The following is a 17975-nucleotide window of genomic DNA, read 5'->3' as shown; positions in this document are numbered from 1 at the left end:
ACAAACTGACGATAGAAACCTGAAACAAAAACTGTTCGTAATGTATTGTTTTTTACCATTCACAAAGAAGGCCAGTTTTAGAAATGTGACAAGCTCAGATTTTTTATTTCTGCCTTTCCTTTTTTGTTTGTTTTTGTAGAAAAAGTCGGCGATGGTTGAAAGTTTTTAACAAAACACAGATTTTGAGAAATCAATCAGGAAGTACATCACACACGTGATTTAGGTAAAACAAAAATTCAAGCTTATTAAGAGATTTCTACGACATTTAAAAGGAGTTCAGCTGACGTGAAACATTTGGTTCAGCTGTTTCTAAATGTATTTTTAAGAGCTCAGCCGCAATGCTGCCAATGTAGCCTATAACACAAACCAAACGAGGGTAAAATAATAATCTTACATTAGACACAAAAGTGCTGATCAGTGCCTTTTTAAGTAAAGCTCGTGTTAAGTTTAATTGTTTTAAGTTGTTGGACTCTAATAGAACGAAGTATTTTTAGAAGTATTTTTGTTCTGCCGAGATAAATGTTATTAAACGAATAGTTTCCTTCGCAGAATACTAAATACAAAACTTTTCATTTGTAATAATTTTAGAAAGCATAACTACTTTAAATATCAATCATAAATCAAAGACTTTAAGGCAGTATTTGTTTCATTTTAGTTGTACGTTTTTGAATATTAAAAGCATCACTTATGATTCAACCTGAATATAATAGTTTTTTATTCAGGCAGAATTTTGTAGCCCTGTGTACGACTTAACCCATAGTATCCCTGCCCTAAGCACATAGTTTGCTTATTAATCCCGAAATGGTCCGCCGTACAATTTTAGCCAACATGGAGTTAGTTTTTCTTTCGGAATTTTCTTGCATTTTTTTATTGTGTTAAAAAAATGTACGAGTTTTTTTCTAAAAAACTATAAAAACAAACAAGCTATAGTGTCGCCCATTCATTGTCAAATTAGCGCACAAAATGCCGACTAATTGTGTTGTAGGGAATTAAGCCGCAGACTATAGATAAATTGTTCTGCGTCAGTATATTGCGAGTATTGCCTGTCTTTTGTTAAACATGCTGTAATAATAGAAATTACATTGCTTACTACTGCTTTATTGCCGAAACCCTATTCCAAATGCTGTGTTGCAATTAAGGAGGTGTAGGCTGTCGATTTGCTTGACCGACGTCAAACATGGCGAGGAAAAGATCAAACGAGAAATTGGACATCACAAATAAAAGCGACAAGTCAAAACGGTAGTACCACTTTTCAAACATTGAAAGCGGTAACCTACTAATTTGTATTGGCAAACTATTACAAGTTGATTAATGCATAGTCTAAAAGTATACTGTTGAAATTTACCGTTCGTTTAGCACAGGGGTCGGTCGGATTAGTGTTATTTATAAGTGTAATATGTATTACTTATCAAGGTTAAAAATATTATACATTATCCATTGCCCCAGTGGCATATCCAGGGGGCGGAAGTTCTTACCCCCTTTTTGTAAGTGATATTATCGTTTTTTGTTCGTTTTTATCATGGTTTAACAAACTGTTCGAAGCGGCGTGCTTTTTAAATAATTGGGTCACGCGTCTTAATCTAATGCAAAACCAAAATCGAGCGCAAAACGCCGTTTTTCGTCTTTTGTTTGGTCGACCGTAAACGCTGGAAGTTCTTCTCTTTAGTGATTTGTTTAGGTTGACTGATTAGCGAGTGTGTATTCGACAATTGACAACGCTAAGTCAAACCTTCTTTCATTTTTTCTCGCTAAAAAACGTCGAGTTATACGCAGTATGTTCCTCGCTGTTCGGTCTCTGCGCTAATATCCGATGTTGGTGTAACATCGACATTTGTTTAACTGAAGCAGATTCTTTAAATGAGGTCTAATGGTGACTGTCGTGCGCGTTTCAAAGTATCCATTTTTAAGTAATGATGGTTAACGCAAATTTATGCAATGGACACAACTTATTTCCCCTCAACCGCAGCTTGTAATTTAGCTGACTTGGTACAAAGCTCGGCGCAGATGTTGCGCTAATCGTGGCATATTAACCCCCGGAAAAAACGATCTTCGTTTAGTATTGCAGGTGGTGAAAGACGTGCTTGTAATTTAGCGATTATGTGTGATTCTACCACAATTAATCACACATATTTCACGGTCTTGGTTGCTTTTTTGCCTGAAGTTAACGATTGTACACCGTGAAGTCGCAGCTGGCGCCTGACAGGATTGTCGACGACGCACGTGGTCGCTTTTGCTGGACGTATTTGGCTGTTTCTGATTAGTTTTTTTATCACGTCTTGTAATCACCATTCTATGACGTCATACTGTCACTGTTTTATGACGTCATTATTCATTAACGTCAGACGAAAAATTGGGGAACTCCCTAAGTTGAAAATTCAGGACCCCCCCCTTTTGATTTTCTGGTTACGCCCCTGATTTCCCCCCCTGGAAAATTTTCTGCGGGCGCCCCTGCTGCTGGCCGCACAAAAAGATAATTAAGAATTGTGTTATTATAATCTTAGAACAACTGTGAATCAGGCAGGCCTCGGATATTTTTTGCAGTTAAAAACGTGTTTAGTTACATTTAAGGAGGCAGTAAAATGTTGGCGCAAAGCGAATGAAAATGTAATAAATTACTTTGAGGAAACGCGATAACATTTAAAGTTTGATAATTAATTTGATAATTAAAATGATAATTAAGAATTGTGTTATTAAACTGTTAGAACAACTGTGAATCAGGCAGGCCTCGGATATTTTTTGCAGTTTAAAACGTGTTCAATAACATTTACAGAGGCAGTAAAGTGTTGACGCAAAGCGAATGAAAAGTGTAATAAATTACTTTGAGGGAACGCGATAACATATTTAAAGTTAATCTAGCTCAGTGTTTGTTAACTGTTTCAAGTCAAGGCGCACCTGGCGAGCGAAGCGAGCTCGGTTTTTTTCGGTATACCGGTATTTCTTTTAAATTTTTTGCAAGTTTTTCTTACATTGCCGAAAATAGAAAATAAAAAAATTAAAAAAACTATATACCCAATATTTTTATTTTTTTTATTTTTGCGCTACGCACTTGGCAGTCAGACAGTGTACAAGACAGTGTGCACGACAGTGTGCAAGACAGTGTGCATTGAGGTTGGAAGGTTCGGCGCGCAACGCACTTGGGAGCCCTCCACGGCTCAACGGTAATCAATCGCTGATCTAGTTGAAAAGGCAGCATCAAAACGTAAACAAACCGGACGTATAATGAACATTTTTTTTCGCAATTACGTATAGTTAAAATAGTCAAAAAGTATGTGAAATAGACTAGTGTCTAATTTTCCAAAGAGGCGGCGGGCCGGATCCGCTGTTTTTTTAAAACTGTTTTTTTATCGCAATCTGCTTTCTTACGAAGTTGTCTTACTCATAGGTTGCAATGGGACCGACCCTCAGAATTCATGTTCGCCTTACTTGGTTACTGCGTTGGTCTGGGAATGTTCTGGAGATTTCCCTACCTTTGCTACAGAAACGGTGGAGGTAATTCCATAAACAAGTAATTTATGAAATCCAGTAAAAACATTTGCAAGGCAAAATAATCTAGATCAAGTCACTTTCAACAAGTGAATTGTAAAGTCATTGTCCAAGTCAGTGGAATAACTCTAGTGTTCAAATTATTGTAATGTAAAACAATTTTTGACTTTTAAATTGGCAAACTCTTTCGAATCCGATCAATATTTAGCACAGCAAACAACAACGAAATTTGCCTAGGGCCTACATTTTAAATGTGGGGTAAATACCAATATCACCAAAATGAGATTAAATTAAAATCAAGTTAAGGTCAAGTCATTTGTCCAAATTCTATATTTTCATCTGGTAGATTGAAGAGTTTACGCTAAGTCAATTTATTTCATTTTGAAAATGTTGACTTAAGTGCACAACCCGAGATATTCCATTGTGTGCCGGGCGTTGAACGCATTTTAGTTAAGTTGAATTAAATTATTACTAAGGTAAAATAATAATGAATATACTGTTGCTGCCAGGCATTGTTTCAATTTTAGTATTGTTCTTCTGTCAAAATTTTATTATCAAAGTACCAACGTTTCGACCAACTATTCGGGCAGTCTTCTTAAGGGTAATATTATTGCCACTATAATCGTCTACCGTTTCATTCACATACCACGAACATTCATCCATTTGGGGCATCTATTTCGGTGTAGGGTTGTGTGCACTCGCGTCATTTCGTCGGCAAGGTATGCCGAATCGCTTATGAGGCGTCTAGCTCGGTTCGTTAAAGCATGTACGACTGCACGTTTCTTAGATCAGTGGGTAATGCCGAGTTAAGTGCAAGAACTCTATTCGTGTTGGTCTGTTACAAACAATGTGTCGAGGATCGGGGTGCAACAGTCCTTCTCGAATTCCATGGTGAACTCGGTGGTTTCGTGCGGGAAGTTCAAGTTCTTTAGACAGGGTAGTACTTGTCTATCTGACAAGACAGCACACGCATCATCTGCATTCCTTTTTTAAGGGCTAGGAGGATGAGCGAAGGTCCAAAGCGCTTGGTCGTTTCGTTGATAGTCTCCATGAATAAGTTTACGACAACAACAGCTGCAGGCGCTGTACCATACACCTGGCCTGGCTTTAAGACTGTGAACATCCCTCAGCCTAGAATCCTAGGTCATGCCACTTCCATCGCCAAATTAATGAGGGTGTGTGTAAATAAAGACAAGACATCAAACGACGCTATAATGCAGGGGTCGGCAACCTTTCGTATACAGTGTGCCAGTTTATGCATTTTTTTTTAATATGAACAACTCGCGTGCCGAACATTTTTCTATGTATGGTTTTGCACTGGCAACCAGGACTGCTAAAGGTTAAAAACAACCCGAGTCCGACTCCGGCCAAATGTGCATTTCATCGATTCCCGGGTTCGGTTCCGACACTACAGCCTGTATTTTACCCATTTACGTAAAAATAAGATGAATATTAAGCAATCCACTCATATATAGGGATCGTGGAATTATGCCATAATTGCTATTCCACCTTAACTATTAACAGTTTGCTGCTTTATAAGTTTCCAAATTTGGTACTGCGCATGCGCGTACGAAGGTCTCTGTTGGTTTTACCTATAGTCTTACTTAAGTCCCAGTCCGGCTCCGCAGTCCTTTTGTGATCTGACAATTTTTTTACGAATGTGCTGACATCTAATTTACGCATCTTTGGAGACGCCATTAAACCTAATTTCATAAGTTAAATTCTGTAAAGACCCTAACCCTGCTAAAAAAAGCGAACTGTCACGAACACAAGCCCGCTATTTTGGAATATACTTCGACGCTTTTCAGCCAATAGGCTACCTTAAAGTGTTAACTATCAGTTTCGCTTTTAGCTTGGTTTCTCAGTCGCACAAAAACACACGTGCTTACTTTTAATGTAAAATGTCCTGCTTTAACGCAGGAAACATCCCGCCAATTTTAGGGCATCGTAACGTAATATGAACGGTTAGTCGTAAACAACAAGTTTAACGGCCACAACAAAAAATAATGTTAAATACAACAGTTAAGACACTAATTTGTGACACAAACAATTCCGAAAATTCCAGGTGTAGTGGGGTCTGTGCTGTGCAATTAATAAAAATGTGCATTGGTTATAGTTACACATTGCCTTTCCTTATGCAGGATATGAGCAAATTTATTGAACGTTTGTTCAAGTTTAAGCGTCGGGTTGCGTTTTGGAGTTGGCATAAAGACGTACCTCAAGTTGAAACGTAACCCATTGATTTGCCAACCGACCCTTTTTTCAGGAGCCTTTCTTATCCCCTTTCTGCTTGCTTGTGTGCTGATGTCATTGCCACTCTACACATTTGAGGTCGGACTCGGACAATTCACAAAGAAAGGAAAGCTTGGCGCGTGGGATCGCATTCCACTGATGAAGGTATATAACTTTAAATACATAGTTTCCTCTCCTTATCTTTAACCTATTTACTCATGAAGATGACCATTTTTTTGTCACAATCGAAAAACGAGTATAGGCTATTACAATTGAAGACCAGAGTTTAAACACTACTTCAGTCGCATTTTGTAAAAAAGGGGTTTCGCCAAAAATGAGGCGTATGTTTGTTAAATTATGCCTTCGTGCAAAAATTGATTTGTCACGGTATATTACCACCGGTGTCACGGTATATTACCACCGAATTCCACCTATGATGCATCAAATTAAGTTAAAATAGCTACTTAAGTTAAATACTTGGTTAGAAAACTATCTAAGTCTATATTATATCTTTTTTAGTTTATTTGTTATAAACAAAAATATTTTTAAATCAACATTATGGACATTAGTAAATGAGCATCGTCAATCGAGTAATATATCAAACCGACCCCGTTAAAAACATGATTTGCACCAGCTTTACAAATCCGTCGATTGTCGATTTTCTCCAAAGTTCTATTTTGTAGCTTAATAACAAATTTCAAAGCCAAAAAGGTCGAGTAGATCGACAGCATCTTGATTAAGACGTTTCGATACGAACTTGTATCATCTTCAGTTAGTGTGACTGAAAAGAAAAGCACTGAACGTCGACACCTTATCTACACCGCTCTACCTATTCAACACCTAAAGGCTCCAACTGTAAAACTGTGATGATAACAATTGCGTCCTGCCTTTTATAAGTGAAGCTTTGATTTGCTTTTCAGTCACACACTAACTGAAGATGATACAAGTTCGTATCGAAACGTCTTAATCAAGATGCTGTCGATCTACTCGACCTTTTTTGGCTTTGAAATTTGTTATTAAGCTACATTACAGATCCGTGCATAGTGTACCCTTCTATTTTGTAACTTTAGTAGTTTTTAAAAGCAGATCTTTAATTGCTTATTGGTTTATTTTGCAATTCGGAGGTTTATCAAGGTATTTCGATTAAACTTTGAGTTGATACACAAGTAACCAGCATTTTCGATTAGGCACTATAGCGAGTGCGGGTTGACTTTAGGAGCCAACGGCAACAGATCATATTTAAAGTCTTGATAAAGATACACTGGTAATTAAGGGCAGTGTTGAGCTGCATCTAAAATGATTAACGAGGTGCTGTCTTGTATCTCGAGCACCAGAAAACCGCAGCTGACCGTCTCCGTGTTTTAACCAAGTATATCTTCATGGTTGCGTTTTACACTCTTGGGTGCGCCATCGTCACTCATTGGCTGGGCTATAGGGGGTTATGACTGAATGATTTTAACACAGAGTTTAGAACATTTTCAACTCGCAAAAAGCTTAACCTTTAAAGACAATGGCGTGTTGTTTAACAAAAGGCCCGATCCTCAATAGCACTTATGGCATTGCACCTTTTGCACGAGATGTGACAAACAGATAACGTTGTAAAGTATGTGTCAACACCATGAAAACTCCGGTAAAGTTTTGAACTTCCAGTTAAATGTCAGACAATCAAAAAGTAACACTTTATAAAAGATAATTCTTGTGGTTTATTATTTTCGCCATACACCTATTTTTTTACCTCTTTTTCTGGTTTGTTTTTTCGCAATTTAAAAAAAAGTTGTTCAGTTGTTTTCCGTTAAAAACTTGTCAATAAACATACCGAAAAACATGTCGAAAAAATGTCAAAAGCATGGCAGTCCTTTAACCCAACGTCCTTATTTTTATCAACAGGGTCTGGGCTTAGCTAGCCTGTTTATTGCTACCTGGTGCATGATAGCCTACATGACCATCATGGCTTGGTGCATTTTGTTCTTCGTCAATTCATTTTCCTTTGATGCTCTTCCCTGGACCACATGCGGTAAGAGTTGATTTATTTAGAAAATACATTGTCACATTATGAATTACGTTAATAAACTAAAACGGATATTATTTACACATACAGGGATGTCCGATGCTATTTTTATTGTATTTCGCTACCGATACCCGATACTTCGGTCAGAAATACCGTTATTTGGACAGATAGCAAATGACGTCATTACTATGAACAGTAGATCAAATTTAAATGTTTATAGGCAATTTGGTTTAGGTTAGGGGGCCTACATTTTTTTTAGCGTTAAGACGTTTAGATACCTCCAGTTAATAACCTACTATACTATTTGATAATTTATATTTTATGGTATTTAATTTACTGCATTGAATAAATCATTTTTTTATAAAATTTAGTTTTAGTAAGTAATGGTTTCACCCCAGTTAGGGCAAGTTCAACACATTTTGTATGGGGTGTCGACTTCGATCCAAATTTGTCAGATATAATTATTTACCGAAAAAGGGCAAACAAGCAGATTTTTTGTTTAATTTTTTTTTCGTGCAGACAACGAGTGGAACACCGACACCTGTATCTCGTTGACCGATTTCCAAGCGCTGAACGAAAGTAGCCTGAACTACGCCAACCTTACCTCGACCAAGCAACCCGGCCTGGCCTCAAACTCTACCGGAAATGCTACGTTTCCGCAAGTGGAGTTCTGGCGGTAAGCGACTGGAGTTTTAGGACTTATCGGAGGTTTGGCATCAAAACAGTGATCCTCAAACGGAAGCAAAATAAAATCTTTAAAGCAACAATTATGAAGTTAGGAGTGGGTTGTTTAGATAAAAGGTTGTATTGGCGGTATAGCGGTATTTTGGTCTGTTAGCTCTTATTCCGACGGGTTTAAGGCTTACTCCAATTTAGACGTTGTTACGACCATTGGGTATTAGTCCAATTTTGGTCTTATTCCGAACTGTGCTTTATTCCTTTGGAAGCCTCTTAAACTATATTCTACGTCACACCAGTCCGCTTAGGCCGCGAGAGATTTTTAAATGTGCAGCGATTTTTTCTACTTTTTAAAAAATACCATATTTTTATTACAAATATAGGCATGCAACCGAGCACGCGAAACTAAGTTGCAAATTATTATTGTAATTACCTACCACATTTGCCTTGATGTTGGGTTGATGGTTAAGATAGAATTCTTTTAAAAATTGTGGACCGATTTTTTGTTTTATTTTTTTATTGTGCTGTAAACTACTGCATCAAAAACTTTAGCAATGACCTCCACTGTTTTTTTTTAATAGTTGTTTCTAATAAAACTCTTTTATGTCTATTATTGTGTACGGATTTACAAAGCAATATATATATATTTTTTTTTTAACTGGCTTTATAACAAAATACTGAATAAATGGTCGGCAAATCGATTTCAATTCTTGTAAATCGGTAACGTTTTATTGTATTGTTTTTTCGCGTTATACCATAGTCAAAAGATAAAGTTTGAGCTGTTCCATTTGTAGGCTATTCCATTTGCTAAGTTTGTTCCGTTTCACAGACGTCACGTATTGCGGCAATCAAGCGGTTTCACCGATTTCGGCGACTTTAACGGAACCATGTTCGGTTATCTGGTGGCAGCTTTTGTTACGGTGTTCGCGGTCACCATAAAAGGAGTTAAGTCGAGTGGCAAGGTTGGTTGTTTAACAAGTCGCTGCTGTTTTCTTGTTATTCGAAGTTAACTCATAAAACTGCGGTTAAAAAACGATAAAATTGAACGTTTCATTGTTTCGGCGGGCGGTGAATATTGTCTCGCAAATGACCACTCCGGCAGACCAACGATCATTCAGATTTTATTTGATTGGAATAAGATCATTCAGACACTATGGTTTCGAAAGCCATAAAATTAAGTCCGTAACAATAAGAGATGATATCTGATCTAAGTCTGTTATATATGGATAATTGCCGCAAACACTGCACTACATTGCGTGGCTTATTGAACGGTTAGCGATGCGGCAACTGTGCATATAGGTAATTCTCCTATGTTGCACATTCATTCGACGTTTTTTTAATCCCAATTACAATCCTCCGTCATGCTCATCTGACATTTATTAACGCCTCCCGGCTGCTAGAAGTGTTTTGATCAATAACTATTAACATCATACTTATATACATGACCCATGTTGCGCCTACAGGAAGCCTATACAGTTTAGCCGCAGGTAGTTTGAAATGAAACGTCACGAATCAATGATTCACCGCATTTTCGCGCACTTTTTTAATTGATAACAGATGAGTGGTCAGAAATATCCAGGTCGAATTCATTAACAACGCCTGTGTTTGACAATCTCTGCGAGGAAAGCAGATCAATTTTGTTCTAATTTATAGCCTAAGCAACGTGTGTAGAAATAGCAAAGGAAGTTAGACTTATTGTACAGTAGCTGATGACCTTCACAAAGCTATGAAGTGTGCACTTTGTTTATAGGTAGTTTACTTCACGGCATCATTCCCGTACATAATGCTAGTGGTACTTTTCTTCCGCGGCATCACGCTCGAGGGAGCGTATAAAGGAATCAAGGTCTTCCTACTGCCGGACATGAGTGCTTTGCTAAAGCCTACGGTAAGTCTATAGCAGTGATCGGTAACTTTTGCTAGTCGCAGGCCAAATCAACATCAGCCGGTTCTCAACGGGCCGTAATAAATTTCCTATTTTTGTTACAAAAAACGTGAGGTTTTTAAGCCCTCTGAATCGGGGTCGGACCTAAATGTTGTAGGCTATTGAATAAAATGTCTATTTTATACAAAAAATTAACCCGCCAAACGCGAAAAAATATGCGTTTTTTTGGTATAATTGCCTTCCAATTTGCAAGAAGACTTGAAATTAAAATATGAATACATTTCTGATACAGTACCCTTACCCTGTGTATTTTTTATCATAAAAAACGGAATATATCAAAAAAAAAGATTATATGGATTAAGTTAGAGAAGTTATGATTTTAGAGGGTTCTATGCTACGAATAGTTTCCACTTAGATAGTTCATGCGCACTGTTCTTTGGTGTAAGAAGATTTCCTCAAAAGGATAATGTAGTTGAAAGTTCGTATGGTTAAAATAGTTATAAAACAACGAGGCGAGCCGGATGATTTTCACTGGCGGGCCGTAGGTTGCCGACCCCTGGTCTATAGAATAGTTGGAAATTTACATGTTAGTGCCATAAAGGTGCACCGTTCCAACAATGTGTTTATTATAGGTTGCCATTTAGGGGCCTTTCAGCGGACACTTTTGTGTCTAAAGCTATTGCGATTGTAGAGTCCCGTGTTTTTGCGTTATTTCTTAGAGTATTGCTCCGCAAGGTCATATAAGGTTTGAAAGGATGCCGTCCACTAATCTTGATGAATCTTGAAATAACTCAAGAAACACTGCAAACATAGCCGTAGCCTGGGGGGCTGAAAAATGTACAAATATTATACTCTTAACAATTTGTTTTTTAGCATTTGTGAGCAGTACTACAACAGTCGATTTCAGGCATGCCACACCTTCAATTGTTCACAAACGATGTAGTTATTACGTTCGATATACTTATTAATGATTTACTACTTTTTAGTCATTTTGTTTTTGCTTTTTGAGTCTTTGCCCTTTGTTTTTCAGTATTGCGTTAAAACACTCAGCCAGTTGCTGCCTAAAACTAGCATATTTATTTGTGTTCGATACGGCAGTTCATACAATGGCAAAAGCTAAACAAAAAAAGTTCAAACTTAAAAAAACGACCCCCCAAAAAATTTTCGGCTGGCTATGCGAGCACTGACTGCAAACGTTGAGGCGCAGGCGGCATGAACTTTTACAACTGTAACAATACGCGTTACTTGCAAGGTTGGGCTGGCGTAAGTACTCAAAACTCGTTGAAGCAGAAATGCTGCATGACCTCTTTGCCAGCAACTGGCTCTCGTTGTGTAATTGAACCATGCCGTTCGAGGTGGTTACAAAATATAAACGCTGTGAAGTGAGAATATGGAACCCCTATTAACTAGATTAGGTTTTCTCCCCCCTTTTATAGTTAAATGGGCAATTTATAAAAATATAATTCGAAAAATATCACTTTTAAACTGCAAATTCACCGTATTATCTCGTTTATGTTTTTTTAACATAAAGGTTTGGATGGAAGGAATATCGCAGGCATTTTATATCTTCGGGATTGGATTTCCTGCTCTCACTGCCTTTGGAAGTTACAACAAAAAGCGGCAGGATTTTTTCAAGTTAGTTTCTCAAACGAGTCGGGTTACAGCTTTTTTCTCGTACATCAGTATTTAGAATTATTCTTAAGTTTAATTGAGGATCAATACTGGGAACCTAGTCAATGTAACACAAATATTAAATTACTTTAAACAACTGTGTTAATATTGGATAAAAGAGATTCCATTTTTTACTAAGTTCTTGATTTAATTTTTTCACGCGACTAAATCCATATCAATGACGTGGACACTTCAACTTCTAATAGCTTCGATCGAATACTGTATAGTAAGATAAATGGTAATCGTTTATTACCTTATTTTGATCAAATATGTCGTTATATAACACGATTTTGTCAATAATCGGGTCAAGTTATATCAGTGATTATAACTGTGCTCAATCGAATTCACACGATTTTGTTTTTGAAAAATTTGTATTCAGCATATGCGTTTAACTCTCAATCAAACTTCGGTCGGCTTAACGTGATCCAGTTATAACAGAATAGCAAAACTTATGTCGAACTGTTGCCAAAAAACTACTAAATTTGCAATCAAAATTACACGTTATCCTCAAGCTCAAAAATATACGTGCAAATTCTAACTCCTTAACCAAGTACATTGTTGACCTTAACATCGTTGGATTTACAATGTGAGGCTTTAGTCCAGCGTTTCTCAACCGGTGCGCTGGTGCGCCATGTTAAGTTGCCAGGTGCGCCGCGAGCAAAAGGAAAAATAAATAATGTAGGTCCTATTATATAAAACATATATTTTTTACTTTCCTTTTAAGCTTAGCTCATTGATTCCACAAGCTTTTCGAGTAGAAAACGCCTTAAGACCTACAAACCAACAATATCTAAATCATATAATTAATCTATAATAGGCTACCATAGTAGGCCTATTAAGACCACCGACAAAATAACGACATATTCCCAGTAATAACCACGACAAAATAAGATTTAAAATAGTCTAGATCAGACCTAAACATTTGGAGACTCTCGCTTCGCTCACAAGGTGCGCCGCCACGTTTTCATACGTCTCTATAGGTGCGCCCCTAAGTAAAAAATGGTTAAGAAACACTGGTAGCCTTTAGTCTAATTACTGTTGTACTAAAATATGGCGCTCAAACGAACTGATGAGAGTTATATGGCAAATAGTGTAGCATGATTCTCGTTTTAGGTTCTATTCAATGCGCAAGAATTCCCGCAAAAGTTTTATCCACTTTTTTGTCATACTAAATATAAGACATTTTGTGTCTGACAGACAATCGGTTTTCGTCATACCCTGCGGGATCGTCACTTCCATCGTGATGGGATTCGTGACCTTCAGCATCTTGGGTCACCTTGCGCTAAAAACCAATGCTGACATCCGGGAGGTTGTTGAATCAGGTAATAAAATCGAGCGTGCGATAAAACGCACAATCTGTTCTTTGTATTTGTATTCAGTTATAATTAAGGTAGAATTGATTAACTAATAGTTGTGTAAATTCGTAGGTCCGGGTCTCGTGTTCCAAGTTATTCCAGTTGCCTTGTCTTTGATGCCGTTTGCTCCTGTCTGGTCGGCTCTTTTCTTTCTCATGCTTTACTTCGTTGCAATCGATTCGGCGGTAAGTAATCTGCCATACTTTTAAGACAAAATTTGCTTTTCTATATCTTCTAGCAGTGAATCTTTTTCGTCTCATACATGGACCTCTAAAAACTACAAAACGTCTATAGTTGAAGAAAAATCTAAGATTGGAAATTTAGATTATAGTAGAAAGCCATTTTACATCGGTTAATAATACAACAATATTCCTAGACGTTCTTTGTTTTATCTCTACAACAGTATCTAATAGTTAGTGTAAATTTTGAATGTTATTTATAAATGAAAATAATTCATTGAACACCATAGTGTTAACGTAAAAGTCTCCTAGTTTCAAGTTCAACGTATAAACGCATATTCGTGAGTCAAAAATAAATAGTCTTGTAAACCGATAGCAACTTTTACTTGCTTTGTAGTTTAGCGAGTTTGAGGGAATATCGACCGCGGTGACGGACACTTTTCCTTTTCTCGTTTCCACTTGGAAGAAGAGGGCGCTCACCAACTGTGGGATTGGAACAGCGTTCTTCCTGGCAAGTCAAGTCATGATCACTGGGGTAAGTGGTGTTGCCACTATTAGTGCTAGGTTCAAAGTTCTCCGAACGCTTTATGTAAAACTGACCCTGTACGTTGTCTGTGCTGTACATCGTTTATTTTGATCCTTTCAAATAGCATCTCTGAAAAAGAGGCTCTCTTTTGAGCTAGCAGTTCATAAGTACTTAATGGTTTGCGAAAATAGTTAAAAAAATGAAGACTTTACGGTTTTCCTGGATGTTTCTTTAGGACTTAGACAGAACACGTGCAATCGTGTACAACTGTACATCTATAGATTTGTCTCGAACGAAAAAAAACACCAATGTTCAGTTGTACAAAACTGTTAAATGATAAAAAAATGTTTTTCTGAACTTTACTGCCTATATGACAAAATTAACACAGCAATTATTCGACTATCCAAGCCACAATGTTTGTTTTATACATTTTTTTTCTTTTACAATATCGAACGGAAGCCCATTTCAGAGCAACGTAATTTTCCACATCCCTCTGTTCGAAATCCAATTTTAAAAAAACACAAACACATCTTGCTTAAATACTTAAATGTCATTTCTGCAGGCCGGGGTTTACTGGTTTGAGTTATTTAACTACTATGGAGCGTCGGGAATCTGCCTGATCTGGCTTGCCGTCTATGAGGCAGTGGCGGTGGGTTGGCTTTGGAACGCCGAGCGCTACAGAAAAGACGTCGAACTCATGACTGGAAGAAGGATGCCAGTCCTTATCGACTATTCCTTCAAGTATTGTATTCCGGTCTTTACTGTGGTGAGTCGCCAATGGTGCGTCGGTTACGATCAACGAAGCAGTCGCTGAAACTACAAAAAGTTCAACAGTCACACAGGCCTACAGCTTCGAAATAAACCCTGGCATATATATTTGGGATAAAATTTCATATCATTATAGTTAGTTTGACTAATTGTCCTGCATGGACTCGTACATTTGGCTCTGACTTGAAACTAAATTCTATAATGTGTCGGATTTTTCTTAAAAACTTGCTGCATGTTTGTCCTGACTACATAAACAGTATTTGGAACTTTATGACTTCCCAGTAATTAACCGGTAATGAAATGGTTGTATAGCTTTTTAGAAACAATTTAACTAGAATATTCGATACGGCAGTGACTCGTGGGTAAAATTAGTTCTTCTCACACCTAAATCTAATTTGGACCTAATTTATTTGAAAACGACTTAACTTTGATTTAAGTGGTATACAATTACTATTACCTGGAAACTTTAGCACAGCGGTTCTCAACCAGTGGGCAATGGCTCACTGATAGGCCATAAGAACATTTAAGGTGGGCCACAGACCAATTTAAAAAAGCTAGATTTGGTTTCATTTGTGTCACTATATTTAATTTTACAGGAATAATGGCTTGGGGAGGAATAAAAAAGGAATGTAATGTTATTGTTCAGCCTCTATCACACGTACTAGTGCACGGTTGAATAAATGACCTGTTTTGAAATATGTTCTCCTGTGTTTTGTTCTAAACCTTTTTTTGTTTTTTTTCTGTCATGAAACTATTGGGCCACAGCATTTTTTTTTGCAACGTAAATGGGCCACGAAAGAAAAAAAGGTTGAGAACCACTGCTTTAGCATATCCAATTTAAACGGCAACAATGTATCAATAGACCAAATAAAGCTTGCGTAAAATAAGGAATTTGACAACCCTATCTTGTTTTCAGACTGTGTTTTTGTTTTACTGCGTCACCTGGTCTCCCCTGAAAATTGGAGACTTCGAGTATCCGATAGGAGCCAACATTTTGGGTTGGTGCTTGTCACTGTCTTCTATTCTCTGCGTTCCAATATTTGCAGGAAAAGCTCTTCTCGAGGGATCAGGAAGCCTTCGCCAGGTGTGTTGGTCGCCTAATTTAGTTCACTTTGATATATTTAGCATGAAATGGTAATCTTTACAAAATAGGATACAAAGAAAGCAAAGTGTACTGAACTAACTAAAGGTTGAAAATAAGATTTGAATATGCCAAAAACGGGGTTAAACAAAAAATATATTAGTCCCTAACCTACAGTTAATAATTGGTAGCTTGAAGGGCTATATTGAGTCAGAGCCGGCCTCGAGTCCAAGAAAGTCTATTTTGGTTAGAATATAGGACGTTGTTCTAAATTTCCACGGCCCCCAACACTGTGTCGAGTTGTGTTTTGAAAACCGTTTGATATCCAGGATCTAACTTACCGAGTTAAAGTAGCCTAAGGTAGAGCTTGCCACTGTAACGCATGTTTGGTCGCCAGTTATTCGTACCTTTGAAGTCAAGCGCCCGACTTCCCCGGCGTGTAATTTCTTACCTAACCAATGTAACAAATTTCATTGACTCTTTTAGAGCTGGAATGAGCTCAGAATAATTTCTACAGTGCTAAAAATCGAACTCCAAAAATAACCTTAGTCATGTTTATGTTCCAGCGTTGGTCTTCGGCGATAACCTCCAAAAAAGATTTCTCATTACTTCACATGGACGATGAGTCTCCAAAGTTCCTCGACATTCAAGAAAAGGAACGTCTGTCACCAATTTGAAACTGTTGTGTCCTTAACCGGATAAATTTTATAAATCCGGAAGATGTAGTTTGTGGACATGAAAAAAAAGTTTGTGTTGAACACGAAATTTATCCCCAATATTTGGGAGCTTTAACTATAAGTCGCGGCGTCATAAAATGAACAGGGTTACCACACCTCCATCGAGAAACGAAAATATATTTTTCCTTATTATTTTCCACGACCTTGACCCAAAGATAGCTTTTCTTTATAAATTAGCTGCTAAAACGGCGTCCGTTTTAATTGAAAATGTATAAACGAGTGGTGAAAGATTGCCAACATTTTTGGCCGCACACTAAATTAATATTTCACTAATGGCTGAGGGCCACCTACGCCAAGCTGAAGATGGCGAATCACTGACCAGCGGGTCACGAGTGACCAGACCCAGTGACCCTTAACAAACTTATGGATTGCCATCCAAAGAGAATAATATTTGTAATGAAGATAAAGGATCCCGTTCTACATTCCACAGTAACTTGCCATGTGATGAATGGCCCACTTGTGTCCTTTTAAATCAACTATAAGCCAAGGTCTCGTTGCACTATTAGGCCATCGACTGCTGAACCCGTGCTGACATTCGTTTAATATAACTTAAACTTTAATCTTTTTCGCTTTTTGTAAAAGTCCAATGCTTTTTGTAAAAGTCGCTTATCTGCACCGTTCGACTTTTTGTGCTTCATTTTACCTTAGAAATGTAGATTCTAGACATTTAGGTGTTATACCCACAGGATTAGGACGATTTAGACTTTTTTACGACTATTTAGTATCCTTTATTATTAACCTGTTTCCGAACTGTGTTTTATTCCGGCGGTGACGTTGTTCTTATTTCGGTTTTTTATTATGGCAGGACTCTCTTTGGCCGTTTTATGTTCTTATGAAATTTTTGGAAAACCGTAAAACTGAAAAATCTGAAGATAAAACAAAGCAAAACGTGTAATGTAGTGTATTAGTCGCTTTTTCCTTGTGATCCTTCTCTCTCGGATAGCAGACCTAGTAACAAGATCACAATAGACGACAGATTCCTTTGGTATCGCGGCTATCGCCCTCTTGAGATTTGTGATGAAATAAACAAATGCTTTGGCGGGGAAATGCCATCTGCATAAGACGTGATACACACGGTAAGACAGACGAAATTGCTTCACTGGTCATTTCAAAACCACCTAAACCAGTGCTTCCCAACCTTTTTCAGTGCGTGACCCACTTTTAAAGCAAGTTTTTTTGTGCGACCCGCAATGAGATATGACCAAACAAATAAAGTTACATAAAACCTGCATCTTTAATACTGGCTTAGGTCTCGGTACTGGAATGGTTGATGCGACACAACACATCTAATTGCTACATCTTTGTGATATTTTTGCACAAATGTTACAAGTTTTACGTAATGATAACGCATTAATTTCCAGATCTAATAGAAAAC

At 37.5% G+C, this 17975-nt stretch overlaps 1 protein-coding gene across 1 annotated transcript; it reads left to right on the top strand.

The window, feature by feature from the left end:
* Window positions 1-772: 772 nt before the first annotated feature.
* On the top strand, window positions 773-16990 carry LOC146166844 (sodium- and chloride-dependent betaine transporter-like). Its single transcript, XM_083383757.1, has 14 exons — window positions 773-1239; window positions 3383-3489; window positions 5750-5880; window positions 7603-7729; window positions 8243-8399; window positions 9231-9363; window positions 10152-10286; window positions 11815-11918; window positions 13152-13276; window positions 13382-13494; window positions 13886-14023; window positions 14577-14780; window positions 15699-15866; window positions 16430-16990. Exons 1-14 carry the CDS (start codon window positions 1178-1180, stop codon window positions 16538-16540), a joined length of 1815 nt encoding a protein of 604 aa, XP_083239883.1. The 5' UTR covers window positions 773-1177; the 3' UTR covers window positions 16541-16990.
* The last annotated feature ends 985 nt before the right edge of the window (window positions 16991-17975 follow it).

The sequence above is a fragment of the Ascidiella aspersa genome, chromosome 1, assembly GCF_963924565.1.
Source record: "Ascidiella aspersa chromosome 1, kaAscAspe10.2, whole genome shotgun sequence".
In the NCBI taxonomy this organism is placed as follows: Eukaryota; Metazoa; Chordata; class Ascidiacea; order Phlebobranchia; family Ascidiidae; genus Ascidiella; species Ascidiella aspersa.
Note: the sequence above shows the minus strand (reverse complement) of the source record. Positions and strands in the feature narration are given on the sequence as shown.